The 20603-nt window shown below is 43.9% G+C and overlaps 1 protein-coding gene across 1 annotated transcript in view; it reads left to right on the plus strand.

Moving 5' to 3' along the window:
• The window catches only part of RGS6 (regulator of G protein signaling 6), a 251730-nt gene that overhangs the window by 208352 nt on the left and 22775 nt on the right, over nucleotides 1-20603 (plus strand). Inside the window, exons 14-15 of the mRNA XM_084208445.1 lie at nucleotides 1475-1661; nucleotides 16362-16451. Of these exons, the coding sequence (XP_084064571.1) occupies nucleotides 1475-1661; nucleotides 16362-16451 (277 nt within the window). The remainder of the gene's footprint in view (nucleotides 1-1474; nucleotides 1662-16361; nucleotides 16452-20603) is intronic.

Below are 20603 nucleotides of genomic sequence, written 5' to 3' on the forward strand. Positions count from 1 at the left end.
TGGGGTAGCAGCCTCATTTGTTTGCAATAACACCACTGATTCCAGGGTGTTTAGGTACTGTCTGCAGCCATTAAGGAAGCTAGAGTCAGGAACAGCACAGGAGTCACCAGGCTGTTGTCTCCTCCACCCACCCTCACTGCCATCAGGATTTTTGTTTGGGACAGACGCTATCTTCCTCCTTCCACCATGGAGGAATATTTGCCTTAGTGGCACTACATTGAAACTCCTGAATAATCTGGGGTGAGAAATCAAGACTTCAGTTAAAATTTAACTGGTTTATACGGAAGACACGGGATTTTTCCAAGTTGTGCAGCTCTTGCAGATGCCCTGAACAAGCAGTGACCCAGACAATCCCTGTCCCCTCTGCACAGTCTGCCCAGCAGAGGGAGTGCATAAGAGCAGTGCAGGGCAGGGACAGCCAAGGTGAACCATGCCCTCCTTGTCACTCTGGACAATGGGCACCTTTGCCAGGGGCTAGGAAAGAGCTGGCTGTTGCAGATGGCTGCAAAGGTGCCTTTGGTACCTGTTTGCCCCCTAGCCCTCAGCACTCAGTGGAACACTATTGTGCTCAGCCAGGTTGCAGGGCCCAGGTACTCAGGGCAGATAACCTTCAGGGACACCTTCTTGCTGGAAGATACAGTTGACCAAAACAAAAGGCTACTAGGCACCATGAATCTTCTGAATTAGCCACCTGAAAGAGCATATCTCTTTCAGCAATAAATAAAACTAGCACAACCAACAAAATGTCTTTTCTTTTTCCTAGGATAAAAGACAAAAGACATGCATGTCACTCTTGCAAAATATTCTGTGGTCTTTGTTTTCACAGATCAAGATATGGATTATGTCCTCAGTCATCAAGGGGATTATTTTCTCAGTGTTTATGAACTTACTTTTGTCTGTAAGCATAGCCTAGTCAAGAAAACACCCCTGTAAAATAGGAGTATGGCATGACAAGAGTCATCTTTTCTCATGGCATCCATCTGAATGCTGGTCAGTTTACGAGTTTAAAACAAAAACTCTAAGTGGCATTGCTACAACTTCACACTGGAAATGGTATGAATGTTAAGTTTGTTCTTCATTTTACATCCCCTGTGAATGACCAATCCGCAGGCAGGAATGAACAGCACACTGCAGCGGGGCTGTGGGAGGCAGAGCCTGCTCCTCTTCTCCAGCTGTATGGCTCTGGAGGTTTGCCTACTTAATCTGACACTTCGGCAGGGGCAGTTTGAGGAAGAATGTATCACTTCTTAAAGTCAGTGTTCTGATCTTAGCCAAAGTAATAAGGGGTTGATGCAAAGTACATCACCCCTTCCCCTTGAAATCATGCTAACAAGGAGAGTCTTCTGTGAGTTCTAATAGATGCAGGATTAGGTTCTATGTCTGTTTTAGGATTATGCCTAGCCTTATTCCCAAAATTTTACCTAGATTTCTGTCTTTTTCTCTTTTCCACCCTTTTCATTTTTGCCTAGTACAGGTTTTGGTTGGCTGTCCAAGATCTCAAGAAACGACCTTTACAGGATGTGACCACGAGAGTGGAAGAAATCTGGCAAGAGTTTCTAGCTCCTGGGGCCCAAAGTGCTATTAACCTGGATTCCCACAGCTATGAGAAAACAAGCCAAAATGTCAAAGACCCAGGGAGATATACATATGAAGATGCACAGGTTAGTTTTTGGTTTTATGGAACTACTGCTAATGAAACTCTCAGTTTTAATATGATATTCCACTATCACATTGTCACTGCTCACTTGTAAGAAAGAGGAGATGCACAGTTTGAAGTGACTTTGAGGATATCTATTCAAGCTGAGTAAATGATATTTTCATTGAATCTATCTGTTGTAACAGGCTAAGGCTCCTCTGGGAACAAATGTTCCAAAATTTACAATTCTGCAAGGTGCTGCAAGCTGGAGTCATGTCTCAGAGAAAGCGCAGATGAAAAAGTGCTATACAGTTCAGCTTGTCTGTCTGTGCTACCTGTCACCAAAGTCTGGCATATTTACAGAATGGCCAATGTCATATCAAAACCCTGGCTAATACACTTTTTTCTATATTTTATTTTTTTATACCTAATTATATCCCCCTGCCAAACCCCAAATGCAGCAGCTCCCTCCAGCACAGCTAGAAATTTGTCCACCAGACAATACCTCTGAGTAATGATAGGACAGTAGGCAATGCAATGAACTTAATCCTTCCCTCCTAAGGCTCTAGATTTATCAGGGAAATTTTTACAGATAAACTGTACATGGAAAATGCCTTGAGGAAAACAGATAATTTGAGAAAAACTGCTATAAGCAAGGGTAAAGCTGCATAACCTTTTGGAAAGTGAAAATATAATTTTCTAATTTTTAAAAAAGAAAAATGGAAGAGGGATCATTTGGAAAATATTACTAGGGACACAATTAAAATACATCCTCCTCATAATCATTTTTATCACAAGATGTAGTAAAACCAACAGCAAATGAAAAAATTCCTGGGTTTGGGGATTTTTTTTTAATTGGCATTCAAAGGCAATTCTTCAAAATGCTCCACTAACAAAATACTTTCATCTCAGGGGAGGTGTTGTGGACCACTTATACAAGGTTAGGCAATGAATTTTTCAAACCAGCATCAAATACTCTATTTTCCTGAATGCAATCTTTATCCTTGGGGCCAGCATAGAAGGAATGTACATGAAGTTTCAAGGTAGTCCCCTGTGAATATCAGGCAACTTAAATGCCCTTTCTAAAGCTGAGAGATGCAGGAGTGTGAAGACATTCTGGATAAGATGTATTCTTTGCTTGGCAGTTGTAGTGAAAACGAACTGCATGCATCACCTGAAAAAAATGATGATGGCAAAATGCAGGCTAAAGTAGATAGGTGAGTAATGGGGAATTGATTAAATTGATAAGTAGAAGTACTAAGAATAAGAGGAATGTTTAGATGATAAGTATTTAATTAGAAGAAGACACGGAGGATTTAGCCTTGAACTGATCAGTTCACAATGTAATTGCCATTCAAAGGGGAGTTGATACAATCAAGCTGGAGCCCTGGCAGTTAGACTGCAATTTTAGCTCCTTGGGTTAATTTTATTTCAGTGGTTTTTTACACTGACAGATCTCTTCAATTCATCTGTTGTGGTTCATGGTCACAGAAATATGAGGCAAAGGTAGACCTTCAAGGGCCAGCTATGGTTATCTTGGAGATTGAATCTATTGAATCCTCAAGAGAGGATAGCGCAATGTGGAAGGTGAACCCAGTTACCTTCTTGGGTAATGGGCTTCTGGTAGCTCTCCAAAGGCCAAGCCAGCTGTTTGTGACTGCTTGACTGGATAGCTGAGAAGGCGTTCTGACACAAGCAGGAAGAAACAGGACATTGCTGAAGGGTGTAGTGCCCTGGTAGAGTTTTTACTGGCTCATCCTGGAGAAGGGACATTTTTGTTTGCACATCCACTTCATGGGAGCCAATACAGATTGCCCCAGGGTGCTGTAAATCTCCCAGGACCTGCCGTGGTGTTTCTCACAGGTCAGCCCTGCCACCGCAGAGGCTCTCGTCCATGAATCTGCAGCAGCTGCCTTATCTCAGCACCCTGGCACCAGGAGTCCATGGGAGCTCCCACACATCCCACATTCCTAGGGGCTCAACCAGATACAACTAATCAAAACACACTCTGTGGGAGGGGAAAATACGATTGTTGTCCTGTCCTGAGTAGTTTTAGCACAAAGAGGAAAACAACTGAAATGTCCTTGTAAGTAAAGAACAAGAAAAAATTTAGTTTACTCAACAGAACATTCTTTCAATGCCTGCAGGTCTGAGCCACTAAGAGGAAGGAAGAGTGTTGGCTGATCTGAGAAAATTAGTTTGATACTCCTGCAGTGGGAGAATAGGAGAAAATTATATGGCACTCTAGTTGTGACTTGAGAGATCCACAAAATGCCAATTCTGTATAAAAAGCACTGGAAATGGACACATTGCTGTACTTGGTAAGGGCAAGGTGTAGCAGAGCACATTCAGGCCAGCAAATGCTTTATAACAGGAAGTTGAAAGCAAAGCATAGTTTGTTATCGGGTGCTTAACAGTCTACATTGATGTGCTTCTTTCCACACCCTTGGCTCCCAGCCCCAAAGAGCTCTCCCAGATGCTGCTCAACCATCTGGTAAGGCAACTAGCCTGGATAAAAACAGGGAAAAATGAGGCTTTTGGCAAACATTCCTCTCACTTCAAGCCTCTTTGTCCCCAGGCCGGTCATGGTCTGAAAGCAAATGGGTCCTGTGTTTAAGAAAATCTCAGCTCCAAATCACAGTCCCCAAAGCACTCCTAATCCAAACCTGAATTTGGTGTGCATTTATTATTTCAGACAGACCTCTCTCTGAGATGGATTCCTGTTGCACAGAAGCAAGTGTTGTGCCATTTCCCCATCTCAGCTTAAGATGCGTGCTGTGCTGTGTCCCTCAGTGCTGCTGCACTCCACAGTCCTGCACTGCTGGGCTTGCACAGAGCTGCCCCTCCTGCTGTGGCTCCCGAAGGTGCCATCGCCCGCCCCTTGCCCGGCTCAAGCTGTGCAGCACATCTCAGCTCTGAGCAGAGTGTGCTGTGCTGGCTCAGCCTGCACTCCCCTCCCCAGCTGTCCAGTTTGTTGGTGTCTCTGTCCTTGAGCAGCCCAGCGCTGCTCCCAGCTCTGTCCTCATCATCAGCTCTGCCAGCTATCTTGGTGCACAGCACCTTCTGTCATTTTAGTCCTGGGCCCCTCCAGAGGGGAGCATACCAATTTAGCTGATTATTTTCTGCTCTTAAACGACTGTCCTCTGAGTAAAATATTATGATTATCAAACCGTTTTCACTGGGGAGCAAAGCAGCCTTTAATACAAGGGGCATCATCAGGAAAGGTCAGTTCAATTAAACAGCGAAGTACTTAGCAGGATGTAAGCTCCCACAGGAGTTATCAGCGTCATTGAACAACCAATGTGGGGCCCTGCAATACGAAGCAGGCACTGCCAGCTCTGGAAAGTAAATAGGTTTGGGTCCATCTGAATGGCCTCTTTTGGCTAATGAAGCTGCTGACAGCCAAAGTAATTCATCTTTACATGGGAACACAGAGCTGTGAGTGTGTCAATTATGGCTTATCTGTACGTGTTATTAGTTTTTTAACCATTCTTCCCCTACCCCCATCAAGCATCTCCTTGCCTCCCCTGAAATGTCTTTCTGCCTTCAGAAACTCTTTAATCTCTTCCTCTGTCCCTTGGTGTTGGGAGCTAGTATCACCAGGATGCTTTGTGTTTCCTCACAGTAATGTTTGTAGGGTCATTTAGTCTACATTTACTGTTAGACTTCAGAGCTAGGTGTACCAGAGTCAGGTAAGCCACACCGTTGTCTTTGGAATTCCTTTCCTGTTTTCTTTGTTTATTTTTATTCTTTAATAAAATAGAGTTTTAGATTGACATTCCTTTACCTGAACTAACCAGCTGTTGTTTCTATGAAGATAATTCAGGGAAATTCAGTTCTAATCCAGGCTCTGTTAGGAATTTTAACTGTTCTTTTCAGATCCTTGGCTAATTCCAGAGCAGATTTAGACCATAATGCTAAATTCCAGAAATGTACCTGTCCCAGCTTTGAAACATAGAATAATTTGGGATAGAAGGCACCTTTAAAGTTCGTCTAGTCCAGCTTCCCTGAAATGAGCAGGGTAGATCTTCAACTAGATCAGGTTTCTCAGAGCCTGTTCAACTTTGACCTTGAATGTTTCCAGAGATAGGGAATCCACCACCTCTCTGGACAATCTCGGCCTGGGTTTCATTATCTTCATTGTACAAACTTTCTTTCTTAAATCTAATCTTGATATTTGAGCCCAGTTCATGCTCTCAGCTGCCTCATGTGTAGTTCAGTTTGTTCTGGACTGTGACAGAGATACAAGTCCGTGCAGATTCATCAATCGTCAGTCATCAGTTCACATTCTGGTTGTATCAGGAAGCTCAAGGTGCTGAGACAATTTGACAGGATCCTGTTGAATTCAAAAGCAAACTCCCAAGTTTAAGTAAGGATATCTTGGAAGTGAAATGTTATTTTTTACCAAGAAGGGAAAACAAGGGAGGACTTCTCCTAACTTTGTGTTTTCAAGTATGCACAGGATGTGAAAGTCCTGGTGTCTATTCAGTGGGCATAGAGAATTCCTTTTGTACGTCTGGAGCAAAAACATAGCATGGAAGGAAGATGTAAAAATAATCATTCATTGTGTGTCTGTATCATCTTTCGTGTAAGAACTTGAAGAAACATTATTCCTATTTTCTTAAAGCTTTGTCCAGTCACCGGAGTTACGAGCATGGGTGTAAAGGACAATGACTAAGGACTGGTTAGCAGTGCAGGCAGCCAGCAAAGGGACATGGGGCAGACCAAGGTGCTCTGCCTCTAAGAGGGGATCAAGTCTGCCTGAACCAGTGCTGCTCAGAGACATTGAGCCTGTGCTGTGGAGAAAGCACTGCTACAAGACATCAGTATCTACACGTGAATGATGTGCCCAGGGGTCCTGGGGGCTTTTGACAGCCTGCACCTTCCTGTGGAGGTTAGGGGCTGCACAAGGACTTGACCTTTATTCCCTTCTCCTTCTTTGGCTCTGATTCTGTGGGACTGGAAGAAAAAATCCTTCCTTTCACTGCACTCTCCTTCTCTTCCTTGTATTTGGATTGTGGTGACTGCAGAAAACACAGAGTCTCACTGCTGTGTGTTTATTACAATTAGAAGCAAAAGTGCAAGCTCCTGCCCTAGTGGATTTCACAAAACAATCTACAACAGAATCTAAAATCAAGAGTCCCACAGATACAGCCAGAAGAGTAGTTAGGTGTCTGGAGCAAAAATAGAAAGTGATGGTGGAGGCTTACACTGCTGTGCCTAGTGCTGTGCAAAGCGGGAAACAAAAGACTTGAAGCAGAGGTTTACATAGGAGCTGATACTCTGTGTTGTTATTTTCCTGTTTTGCTTTGTTGGTAACTTTTTTTTAAATGTATATATGCACCACACATCAGAAACAACTGCTTTATCTTCTGCCTTCCATTTTAATTTGTAGTTTAGCAGTCATGTTATATGAAAAACATCTACCATCCAGCCTCTGTCTTGCTGTTCCCTTTCTGTCTCTGAAGGCATCAGGGATCAAACTACTGTCTAAGCTAATGTCCTTCTGTCACACACAAGCAGAAAAAGGGCCAGGAAAAAGTCACAAGTGACCCCTCTCCTTGCAGACACAGTGACAGAAGGCAACAGATCTCTTCAAATAAAAGATCATGGGAATGGGGTAACAGTCAGCATATTCCCACCGGACAATATTCTGCCTGTTACTCAAGGTGCTGATCCTGCCAGGCTGTCTAAAACTACATGCATGAGTATTAACAGTGCCTCAGTGCCAGACATTTCATACCTCCAGAAAATACCTTTAGATGTATTACATGGGAAAGTCTCTAGCTTGCTCAAAAATCGATTTCAGCACTCAGACTCTGGGACTCTTGTGTCAGTAGTATGCACTGTTCTTCTTGAAAGCAAGAAACAACCGCATGTCAGATCCAGAGAAAGAGAATTTCTTCTTCATGTGAAGGCCCAGAAGCTGCTGATACTGTTTCTTTTCTCCCAAATAGGGAGTGAAAGGGTTTGCAAGTGCATCCTTTCATCTAATCAAGAAGCCAGAACTCCAGGAGTCCATTTCTCATGGACTTTGGGGTTATGGTCTCTTCCTGCTAAACCCATGCACTGCAGGAACACTGTGGTCTTTAATTTTTTTTAAGGGCTTGTTACCTTTTTGAGTGTTCCCACTCCTAATTAAAAATTTAAGAAAAAATCCCTGTGAAGATCTATCAGCAATGTATTTCATATCTCTGCTCAGCCCACAGCAGGTATGAATGTGGGCTGTCAATATGGGGTTTGCTGGCAAACAGTTAAAAGATTTCAACATACATTTGGACTCTGAGATCTTGAGTTCAACTACTTAATGGCAGCCCAAGATATCATAGCAGCAGATATCTTACAGTCAAAATGTTGATGAGGCATAGAAAATTGTTTATCCAGTATGTGTTCTCTAGGTAGGCATCCAAAGAGGGTTGGTGTTCCCTATCTCAGCATAAGCCACCTTTACTCAGAAGCTGTGTTCTTCTTGTTTCTGTGGGGCTGTATTGTGCTCTATCACCATCTCTATGGAACAGAATGTCCCATTGAAATATAATTTCCTTCTACTGTGGGAGGGGTTCTGCATGTTCCTCTCCTTGGTACAGTTCAGCTTTTTGGCAGGATTTTTCATGGAGCAAACAAGGAGGAAGTTGCTGACAGCCTGCAAGTGTCAAGGTGTTGACCAAAGGGTTTAGTTACACCTCACAGCTGTACCACAGCATGCACAGGAGGGAAAAACCTCATCTCCATTGCTGCAACTCCTACCTATTGTATTGTTTGGAAAAGAAATGCCAGTCTCCTGAATGCTACAGAAGGTTGTCCCCTCCTCCCAGGCAAAACCTTTTCACTTGGGCTTTTTGCCAGTAGCCAGGATTTGGCCCATATTGAGAGAATCAGCCTCTTAGCCATGATCATTGTTCTCAAAACCTAAAGCTGCTCATATGGCGTTAGACTCCCAGCAGCCCACTCTTGTCTCCCAGGATAGCCCTTGCTATATTTAGGACTAAATCCTCCTGCAGTACCAGGCTGACCCCTTAACTGCACAGCAATCAACAGCCCTTTGCCTCTAGTCCTCTGCACTGTGTCTGCCATTGACCTTCAACAGCTCTGCCCTCACGTTTGTGTTTGAAGATATGAAACAAACCAGCTGTCTCATCAATTTATAGAGGAGGAACCATAGCTAAATGTATGTGTTTCTTTTATCAATGTGCTTTTCCATGAAAGATTTACATTGTGTTTCCAACTATGTATCTACAGGGCTAAACAAAGGATTTCTGTGTATTACTCAAAATGAGCTCTCATTGCTTACAGTTATCCCTCTTGGTAAGGCTCTTTCTTACATTCCTGTGCCTTCAGCCCAGTGTAATTTCATTTGTGGGCTGAAAAAAAACTATGCTTTTTAGTTTAGCAGGGAGGTTGGTCTATATTACAGGATAGTTATTAATCTTTTTTTTCCTTTAGTAGTAAAAGCAACTTGGTTGAATGTGAAGAAAATGCACCAGCTAAAAATTGGTTTAAATTATGTGCTTTGAATACTTGAGACTGGCAAAAAAAGATTTTTCAGAGCGATTCACTCTTGACCAAGACCCTTATGTGCCATTTAGCAACCTGAAGCATTTCTTTTCCAACTATAAATCTGGGACAGCCACGCAGTCCCGCAGCAGCCAGAGCACCCAGTCCCGCCTGGCCCTGCTAGATGGCAGCACTGCCAGCTACCAGAGAGGCTCCGGGAAGGGGCTCACCCTTGTTCATGCAGGCAGGCAGCTCAAACAGGCACTACAGCATTTTTGAGAAGAGTGAAATCCTAAATGCAGAGACCAGAATAAGCAGATCCAGAAACACTCTTAGTGGGGATTTGGAAACATTAAAGGGAATTAGAATAAAAAATACTTGTTTCCCTGCTTTCTCATCCCTACTGGTGTTTTCCCATCAAGTTCAATCAGGGCAAATGAGAAGGTCTCTTCTGCAGCTTCTTCACTGTTTGGCTCATCTCAACTGTGCCTGCTACCAACTACTTCAGCTTCCAGAGCTGATGCAGCAAAGTGCATTTTAGCACCATCATTTAGGTTGAATGCAATTGATCAAAATTGCTCCTAAAAAGCATTGCATTCAGTTTTGGCACAAGCAACTGCTAAAGAGAAGTAGGTGTCCTTTCCTTTCTTTGGCTTTTTGGGAGATCCTGGTGGTGGTGTGGTACAGGGTTCTGCTGGTCAAACAGGATTCTTGAGGATGAACTGGGAAGAGTACAGCAGAGCTAACAGGACACATCTCTGTCAACCCGTGGATAGCAGGTTTTGCTGACTGCAGTATGTGTGTGTGCTGGCACAGGGGTTAACCTCGGCTCCTTTGCCACAAATGTCTGTGCAGAGCAGGGGTGCTGACAGACAGGCACTAGGCTGCTGCCAAGTCTAATTGGAAGGTGCAGCAGTCACACACCATGTGCTTGCAGAAGCGTCTGATTTCTCCTTCCCACGTCCTCTTTGTACTATAGAGACAGCTCTTCCAAAAACAAACTCCAGGCAGGTTCTCAGCTGGCATCTCTTCCCATCCTTCCAGCAAAGGCCACAAGGCCTTCACTCAGGCAGCACTCTCTCATGTGTGAATCTGCAGTAAATTCCTCCCCCATGCCAAGCATACAGGTGGCACAAATATTAGCATTCATTGCAGTATGCTGTTATTTATTTAGTTGTTTAATCTACTGCTTTACATTGCTTGTGGCCTTTTCTTTTAATGGATTTGTCTGACATGCTGCAAATCTTTGGAGTTGGCCAGAGGTTCAGCTGCATGCTTGCAATACAAAAGGGGTCTCCAAATCAGCTCTCACTAGTTAATACCAGGTGTTGGTGACAGGGTGAAGGAGTGCTCTAAAAGAATCCAGATGTTAGTGGGATAGCTACAGCAAGGAGGTTTCTGACCAGTTTATGAAAGGCAAAGTGGACCCTTGCAGCTCAAGTATATCTCAACACCTATCTAGCCTTAGTGTAAACTCTCCAAAATGAGCGAAAAATCATGAAATAGAATCATTAAGGTGGGAAAATACCCCAAAGATCATGAAGTACAGCCTTTGACCGAACACCACCATGTCAAATAAATCACAGCACTAGGTGCCACCTCCATTCATTTCTTGAACACTTCCAGGGCTGATGACTCCACTGTCTCCCTGGGCAGTCCATTCCATTGCTTTTACAGTGAAAAAATGATTCCTGATGTCCAACCTGAACCTCTGCCAGTATAGCTTGAGGCCATTTCTTCTCATTCTGTCGCTGGCTGCCTTGGAGAAGATGCTGACCCGCACCTGGCTACACCATCCTTTCACACAGTTGTAGGGTGATAAGGTTTCCTCTGAGCCTCCTTTTCTCCAGGCTGAACAATCCCAGCTCTCTCAGCTGCTCCTTATCAGAGTAACTTTCTAGACCCATCACCGTTTTCATTGCTCTTCTCTGGACATGCTCCAACACCTCAATTTCTTTCTTGCAGTGAGGGGCTCAAAACTGGACATAGGACTCAAAGTGTGGCCTCACCAGTGCTGAGTGCAGGGGGACAATCACTGCCCTGGTCCTGCTGGCCACACTATTGCTGATACAGACCAGGATGCCATTGGCCTTCTTGGCCACCTGAGCACACGCTGGCTCATGTTCAGCTGCTGTAGACCAGTCAATCATCCCCCAGCCTAAAGCACTGCCTGGGGTTGTTGTGACCGAAGTGCAGGATCTGGCACTTGAGCTTGCTGAACCTTTTACCACTGGCCTTGGCTCGTTGATCCAGCCTGTCCAGGTCCCTCTGCAGAGCCTTCCTGCCCTCCAGCAAATCAACACTTCCACCCAGCTTGGTGTCATCTGTGAACTGGCTGATGATGCACTTGATCCCCTCATCCAAATCATCAGTAAAGATGTTACACAGGGCTGACCCCAACACTGAGCTCTGGGGCCACCACTGGTGACTGGCTCAAGGTTGTAACTCCATTTACCACCACTCTTTCAGCCCAGCCATTTTGATAGTTTTTAGCCCAGCAAAGAGTGCACCTCTCCAAACCAAGGACTGCCAGTTTCTCCAGGAGAAGGCCATGGGAGACAGTATTGAAGGCTTTGCTGAAGTCCAGGTAGACTTAATCCACAGCCTTTTCCTCATCCACTAGGCAGGCCGCCTGGTCATAAAAGGAGATCAGGTTGGTCAGGCAGGATTTGCTTTTCCTATACCCATGCTAGCTGGGCCTGATCACTTGGTTGTTCTGTACATGCTGTGTAATGGTAGTCAAGATGATCTGTTCCATAAATGTGCTAAATGGGAAACCTGTCCTTGAAGCGAGCAAAGATTTGGCCATTTCCTTATTCCACATCATCACCTAAAGTTTGCAGCTGTGTTTAGGCACAAACAGGGAAAAATTTATATCAGCAACTTCAAGGGCTTTCTGGAATCTAGATGGTGTTCAGAGTTCATGAGAACATTGTGCTTGGCCTTCACAATTCAAAAAGAATCTCAAGCCTGCAACAAAATATCAAGATGAGTAAAATACTAGTAGAATTAGGAATGGATATTTAACCACCAATTCTCTTCTTGTCTCATATACACAAATCAGGGGAAATAACCAAGGTTTTCGGCTAAAAAGAAACATTCTTAACAGAGAAGGTAATTCCTGGGATCTACCACCTGCCTTATGCGAGTCAGATGTTATTATTTTTTTATCATTCAGGTTTTTTCCAACTTTTTTTCTGTGTTCCCAGTGTTCTGCTTATCTGGCAGCCGTGCCCTCCTCAGGGTCACTGTGCTTTGACTGTGAGGGGGAAGTAAGACCTGAGATCACATTGCAGCACATTGATTTGGAGCAGGTGCAGCTTTGAGATGGTTTCTGCTATCTCAGCCACCTCCTACATTCCCGTCTGGATTGCAAACTTTATTTTTTCCTCCCCCTTTCCCCTCTTGTCAGGAATAATTTACTAAGCCTGTCCTTCATCTCTTTCCAAAGGTAAAGCTTATGGAAGGAAAATAGCCAAGAGATGCTGAACCTTATCAGGGTTTACTTCCCTGCACTTAAGCTGTCAGCTGTCAGGGGTGGGATTTCCTGTTGGTTTCACATAATTGTAAAAGACAATTTTTTTGTGATTTATCTCATTGGTTCCTTTTTTTACTAGAAGGGACAACATTTCCTCCTTTTAAATGGACTGTTTGTTTTATTTTATATCATATAATGGTTGTGGCAAGTGGAATGGTTATGTTGTCTGAAGTGTAACTCTCATGACAGAAGATCATGTACAGACAGTATGCTCAGTGAAGCTGGACAGCACCCAGGACCACTGCATATTTTCCCCACCACGGAGGACACGTGATTCAGGTGCATAAAACACAAATGAGGGTCTGCCTTTTTCTCATGACGAGATGCAAGCAGATCCCACTGCCTTTGTTGCCTTGGTCCAAGAGCTGGGAAACAACAGTCATGGGGACAGTTGATAGCAAACCCACTCTGTTTGCACGAGTCTTGTAAGGGATTTGTTTGCTTCCTGGAGATGAAATCCACTGCACTTAGAAAAGCACGTTCTTGTGTCACTCTCCATGTTAGACTGACATTTCCCAATGTGCACCCATTGTCACAGGGAAGTATCAGTACAGCCAGCACTCAGCAGCAGCATGCTGTGTGAGGGACTGAGTGACTGGTCAGCTCAAAAAGCCAGCTTGCCAGGGCTCCCTCACACATGTCACATCAGTCCCTGTCTGCACTTGCAGCTGCCACTGCAGTGGCCTGAGATGGCAGCTTGGTGCTCAGAAAGAGCTGGCAAGGCTGCAGGGAAGACCAGTGGGACACGTGATGCCTGTCAACTGCTGGACAAATCTTTAAAGACTTTTTTTTCCTGCCTTTTATCTGGTTTTATAAGCTACATTGTTTAATGGTTTAATAGATCACTTGAGCAGTTTTGAGCAGCTAGATTTGGTGTGTAAATGGGCTGGATACACACTGCAGCCACAATTTTAGCAGAAATCTTCATGGTGCAGTCTCAGTAGGGATTTTCACTGTAGTAATGCAAGTTGTCCTGTACTGTTGCAAATTGGAAGACAGTCTTTGCTGATCTGAGCAACTGGCTCAGATTTCCAGTAGGTGCTTCAGCAATGCAGTGTTGTAAAATAAATTACTAGTATATAATTCATGTCTTCAGTCTAGAGATTGTTGAATACAAGCCTTTTGAATTCTTACAATTAAGAAGTAGTTTGCTTCTGGAAGCTATGCATGTCTCTCCTTTTCCTATGCCCAACCTTCTTTCTTCATTAGCCTGCAAAGCCTAGGAATAGTTATTCCCTGTTTGATTATATCTGTGGTGATCAGCTGAAAGGTAGCACTGTTGCTGTTTAGTGATTCCAAGATGTGAGAAGCTGAGAAAATGCTTCATACCAATTGGCTAACTGCAGTGGCAGCAGAGCTGTGGCTGTGCAATAGTCCTGTTTCAGGGAAGGGTTTCAGTTAAGAAGGCAGCTTGTGGTTTATTTCATCTCAGGATCAAAGCAATTTTTACTCCTGACCACCAGTTACTGAGTTTCTACTGTTTTAAGGTCAAATACATGAAGTTGTCTTAACACAAACAAGAATGATAGTTGTCGCTGGCATACAGGTGGGGCGTATGGCCAGCCTCATGTTCTGTCTGTGTGACAATGAAAACTGGATGCTATTTTGCAAAAATGTTATCATTATGTTTCAGACCAGACACAGTTGTCTTACCACTGGTAAAGAAACCATTTGGAGCCCAAAGACAGTAAAAAAATTAATCACATCTAGCAAAATGTTAATATAAATATTCCTGTCACTCACCATGTTGCCTCAGCCACAGCACCTTCCTGCCCATCTCAGCACCTGTCCCACCAGCACCCTGCATGTACTGGCTGCTGTAAAGAGGACCACTAAGAGGATGAAGGCTCTGGAGACCCCTCAGGCCCTTTACTGTTGATGGGCTACAAGGCACCTACTTACTCATCAGTCTCTTCATGGTCCTGGAAAAGCACCAGTTAGGTTGGTTTGTTTCCCAAGTAGTTACAAAGAACTCATTAGGAAGATGTGGAGTCTCGTTGGAAACCTTAAGATGTAGCAGTGCAGGCAAACTGGTTGAGGTGTGGTTGGGTTTAAATCAACAGAGTCCTGGGTTTATGCTAGTTGAAGTATTTAAGAGAGAACTGATGGTGAAAATCCTTATTCACACAAGAGAATACAAACCTTTTGATGATCATATCTGTGATGTGCATTATTTTCCCTCTTCTTGTCTTAGGGCATACTTCGCTCATTCTGTCCTACATAAATAGAACAAATGTCCCACAGCTGGATGTCAAATCTCATGGAAATGCTGTACAAGAGGAGTATGAAACTGTGCCCTACCATGTGTTTTTTCTGAAGCAAGCAGGGTGACAGTTGCTAAATAGCTTTATATGAACGATTCTATTGCAAAATCTTGTGCTGTCCTTTGGATAGATGGTGCTGCATAAATGAGGATCTGTCAAGACTAAAGCAAGTATGGAAATTAACCAGTAAAAATTGTTCCACACCAGGATGTATCTCAAACAATGCACTTATGCTGTGTCCAAGGAAAACCAGTGGCCCTCATAGGACTACACCAAATAGCATAAGAAAGCTGAATTAAGCAGTTCTTCTGTGTACAGACAGGTCATTGCTAATTACCTGTGATGGTGAAGATAAGGGAATTCTGCTTGGCTTATTAACAAACTGAAATAAGCTATGTGACTTCTGTCTAGTTTGGTTCTTCTAAAGTTTCATGCACAATGGCTTTAGGGCAGGAGAGAATATTTCACGTTGTGTAATTCACTACAGATAAAACTGCTCATTGACTCTATAAAAGTGCTTCCTTGGGCAAAGTCTAAGAGAAAGGTCCAAGGTGCCTGTTTTTCTCTTGAGCCCTTTAGTGTGTTCTCAGTCAGTATTTGGTCAAAGTATTTTGATTTGATTTTCCTGGTGTTTGGGATAATATCTTTTGTAAATCCAGGGATAACTAGGAGAAAAGCTGACTGTGTTGAAGGATTCTCAGCAGGAAAGTAAAGCTTAGCAAGGAAATTAGAAAAGGGTATGTGTTACATTCTGCTGCAATGAAACGCCACTTTTAAAATTTGAAGATACACACAGTAAGTGCTCACAGAACAAACTGGGAACAGCAGTTTGACTTAAGAGAAGACCCTACAAGAGAGACTCATCCAATGAAACTTTATACATAGGATATAGCCATCCACATCGGAGCTAATCACCTGCATAGTCACCACAGATATGGGCTTTTTCAGGACATGAACATGTTGGCTTACTTGAGTGCATGTCTAAAGTGGAGATGAAATGTGTGCAAGTATTAGTTCCCCTCCATGAACAGAAAGAGAGTGCTGAGTGATTGTTCAAGTGTCTGTAGCTGGCAAAATGAAACCTAATCTATGAGAGAATTTCTGGTGTTTATTTCTTCTTTCTTATAATCTGGGGACTTCAGAGAGTTGCAATCTTTGCAGAATAATCGTGATGAGTGGATAATGTGTGCCAGCCTTTGGGGTGAAGGCTGTCTCTCTTTTTTGTGTTCATACAGCCCCAGGCACAGCAGGGTCCTGCCCCAGGATGGACCTCGTGTACACTGCCACAACACAGATAATCAATACCAGCAGACTTAATTAGAACTCTGATCAGTCTCTCTTCCTTCCAGTTCTCTGTGTTTTAAGTTCCTGTGATATCTAAATGAGGTTTGATAACAATTCTCTGTCTCTCATTCCCCCTATCCCACAGGAGCACATTTACAAGCTGATGAAGAGTGACAGCTACGCGCGCTTTCTGCGTTCGAACGCTTACCAGGACTTACTGCTGGCAAAGAAGAAGGTATCTGTTGGAAAGGACATGCTTGCATCTCTTAGCACGTCTTGATTCTCGCCTGCTGCTTGCTGCTAGTGTGAAAGTGAAAATATTGTTTGCTTTTTTTCCCTTTAAGAAGGGAATGAACACTTTTATCTTCTTCACTGGGAGCATGGCATCCATGTGCACAGCCTCAGCAGGAGTTTTGGGGAAAACATGGTGACCCAAGGTAAAAGTAGTATGGGAAGATGTTTGTCTTGCACAGCTGTGTCCCAAACTCAGTGCCGGCAATGCAAATTGTATTACCTCCTTCTCATGGAAAAGACGGTATGTGATATGAGAAGCAGAACCCATCAATCTGTTCATCACTGGTGCAAAATTCACCTATTAAGGTTTTCACCTAGTCTCACCATGTGATATTCCTTTTGGATGCTTTACCTATAGATCCCTCTGCACCAATTCCCATACTCCTTTCCCTTGCTTTTGCCTCCCCAGAGATGCTTCCTTTTCCTCAGAGACAGGAAATAATTGCAATGCATGTAGTAATCAAAAATTCCAGCCACATTGTCTCACAGGAAATCTGGGTTTGAGCTCTTCTTAGCCTTTTTGAATCTGCATAAGCTCTGCCAGCACCATGATTCTGTCAGAAGCCTCCAGATCAGGGTAGCAAAGGAGTAGTTATGTAGAGTTACAACTCCTGTCCTCAAGTCCCCTCTTTCTAAGGGGTCTAGGAGATAAGCTACTGATTTCTGCATTTGTGGCTGTGCTCAAATGCTTCCTGCAACTCCTGATTAATTCCCATAGCTCTATGTGTGTGTCTGTGTGCATGTGCATGCCATGTACATGTGTCTATGTCCCATTTGCATTTGGCTCCCAGGACTGCATGTAAACTGATTCCTGACTCCTGCAGCCTGAGTGTGTGGCTTCCCATCACCATCTTCCCTACTGTTTTTCTGCTGCATTCTCTGTGTACTGCCAAATTGCATTGCATTGGCACAATACAATGAAATCCCAGTGGTATTTTTGTCCTGATTGTCATTGTGTGCCATAGAAGCATGCATATGGTGACAAATGGAGACAAGCCCCTCTGTCTGCTGTGCCTGAGACTACTGGCAGGTGGATTAGCAAAAGGTAGTGGAGGGCAGCAGTCAGCCTTCTGTTTCAAAATGTCTGGTCTGAGACAGCATAAACCAGTGCTGCTTACATGTAGAAGGGTTAGACCTGACTTAGCTCAGAGACTGGGAAATGAAGGAGGTGTGAGGCAAAGTCTTCTGATAGTATAAACCATAAAAGCCTTTGCCATCTTCCTACCCCCAGCAACTTATGGCCCCCCTACACCCCAGTCTCTATTGAACACATGAGGGTTTATGTGCTTGAAAGCCAGGAGAGCTTTCTCCTCCCAGCCAAACCCATTCAAACCAAAGGTTTATTTTTTTGCAATCCTTGTTTGCTGTCAGATCAAGCCCTGGATGTGTCAGCATGACATCCTCATCCCCCCGCAAACTGCCGCAGGAGCAGGTTTTGGTGTCATGTTAACGCAACCGTGAAAGTAAGAATCAAGTTTCTTTTAGAAAGAGCTGTGGGTGCACAAGTAAACATATGAAGGCACAAAAAAGGCAGGAGTAGATCAGTGCAGATGCACTGTTCATCAGCTGCACATGATGCAAGAGGGGAGTTGGTCTTACTTCAGAGTCTGTAAAGCTCTTTGCAACCACACTTCACTGTACTGGGCAAGTGAACGTTTTGGAAACAGTAGGTACAGAGATGATGATAGAAAGAACATGACATTTCTGTACACTGAGCTACATGGTCCTATCTTTAGGACGTTTGGTGCAGTTTTGAGTGGCAGCCTTTTAAAATTCCTCTAAATAGCTAGAAAGCAAGGGAATGAAAAGAGGAACCCAGTGACACATCAGAACCTGCATGGATGGAGAATTTGTTTTAGAGCCTGCAAAGTCCTGGATTTACTGATGTAAATAGAAATTCACTGCCGTTCTTTAAGTTGTGATGAGTACATCTCTCTGAGGCCTGTCCTTCCCCAGAGTCATTATCCTCACGTGGCTTGTGTACCATACTGATATGACATAGCTTACTTTCATTACTGAAAATTAGTTCTGTCAGAAGCACAGCATGATGAACGTGGGGTAAAAAGAGTTTTGCACTAAGCATATGAGCTACGGCTTCAGATTCCCACATTAATGTTTTGTGGATCAGTTTGTGTCATTTGGGATCTTTTGCCCTCCAGCACTGGCAAACTGAGAGGGAAGGCAAAAGGGAAAGGTAGACTGTGTGGCTAGAGCACAAAACTGGGAACCAAAAAATATGTATGCTTTCCCTGGTTACCCCACTTAATTTCGTGTGTGAGCTTCAGGAAAATTCACCCTATGTCCTCCTCTTTTTCAAAGGGCAATAATAATAATGACCTGCTCAGCAGAGAGATGTCAAAGCTTGATTAGTGCTTCAAAACATACTTCACATTTCTGGTATTTGTAAAATACTGTAAGTTTGAAGAGTTACTTTCTTCCACACCATACAATAACCACAGATGTGAGAGCTTTCCCTGCCTGCTCTGGGAGTACAGTAATGGAGAGAGAAGAACTTCTGGGTTGAGATTGAGATACAATGACAGAATTATGAGGGGAACATATTGTTCACACCACTAACTGATGCAAGACAGCAGACATAGGCTGTGTACAGACATACATATTTTGTTAATCTGTTTTAGATGTTTTTTCTCCGTTCTTCCCAGTGTCATTATTGCAAGTAACCACAGTATTACTGGCCTGAATCCTGCAGATTCATGGTGCTCAGCAGGGAACATGAGGTTGGCCTCCAGCAAGGGTGTGATTAGAAGCAGTGAGCTGCAGAGGGGAAAAACTGGGTGTAGCATTCTGCCTTGAACAGAAGGCTTCCTCCCTGCCAGGCTGGAGGAGAGATGAGAGCACAGCCCTGTCCTTAGGAAGAATGGCCATATGCCCAGCCCAACTGGAACTCTGGGTCTCCATTCCCAGCCCCCTCTCTGCAGCAGGTAAAAATCATGGATCTGCTGAAGGTGTCTGGCTCAGCAGTGAAGGGCTGGAGGTGCTAAGATCCCTGAGAACTCGCTGTGTTTTATTTGTGTATCTATGCAACACGCCCCGCTGGTGCTACGCAGAGTCAAGCACTGACCTGCTCCTGTTTCTGCTGATATGCACCTTGCTGCAGGGTACTTACAGCACGTAATCACCGCTGCATTGCCCTCCAGCCCTTCTCCACAGCAGCCAAAATGGTGGCTGGATGTCCTTAGACAGCAGTGATCCACCTGTCAGGACAAGTGCTGTGACAGACCTCCTCAGTCAAGGCAAGGAGGCATTTTGGCAGGGTGACTTGGCTGCAGAGCAGGGGTTTTTTTCCTTGGGGAAAGAGCATTGTAGATTAGACAGTTCACCATGGAAGGGTATGTGAGTGCACAGGAACTTTTGTTAATGGTGAAGAAGCAGCCAGACACGTGCTCTGCTAGTTATTTTTGCAGAGAAGGGAGTGAAAGGAACAGAAAAGACCTCGAGGTACTTTCCATTACTCACTGTAAAGGTGAAACAATGACATTGGTTGGCATCTCTGCATTACTGAAGCGGCAGCTGAACAGTCACAGGGCTGGTGTTCATGTCAGTCTGGGATGGGGTGGCTTCCTGCCATCCAGCCCTGCCCATAGGCAGGGAAGCATCCTGGAAAGACAGCCACAGCTGTAGTACAGACAGGCTGTGAAGCCATGGGAGTGAGCCCTGCAGCACTGAGGGAAGAGCAGGTTGGTATTTTCTTAGTTTAGAGCATTGTTTTGCTCTCCAGTTGGTTCAGGAAAGTGTGAATTCACCATTGTGATCTTATTCAAATAAACACACAATGTATGCAAAATACTCTGGCCACTTGGTAGCACTGTACATGCCCTTTGCTTTCTCACTTAGAAGTGACCACCTGAGAAGGCCAGGATCTGCTCCTGGCCTTTTCTGAACCAAGGGTCAGGGATATTATTATCCTTTATTTTTAGCTGATCCCATTCCCTCCAGAACACATTATTTTTCATCAAATTCAAAATAAACCCTTTTTCAAACCCCAAAGTCTGATACAAAAAAAAAATAAAAATTCAATAGCCAACAAAATAAATCCATGGAGGGAGGGAGGTAGAGAATTTTGTAGACCTTA

The sequence above is a fragment of the Fringilla coelebs genome (genome assembly GCF_963513975.1).
Source record: "Fringilla coelebs genome assembly, chromosome: 6".
In the NCBI taxonomy this organism is placed as follows: Eukaryota; Metazoa; Chordata; class Aves; order Passeriformes; family Fringillidae; genus Fringilla; species Fringilla coelebs.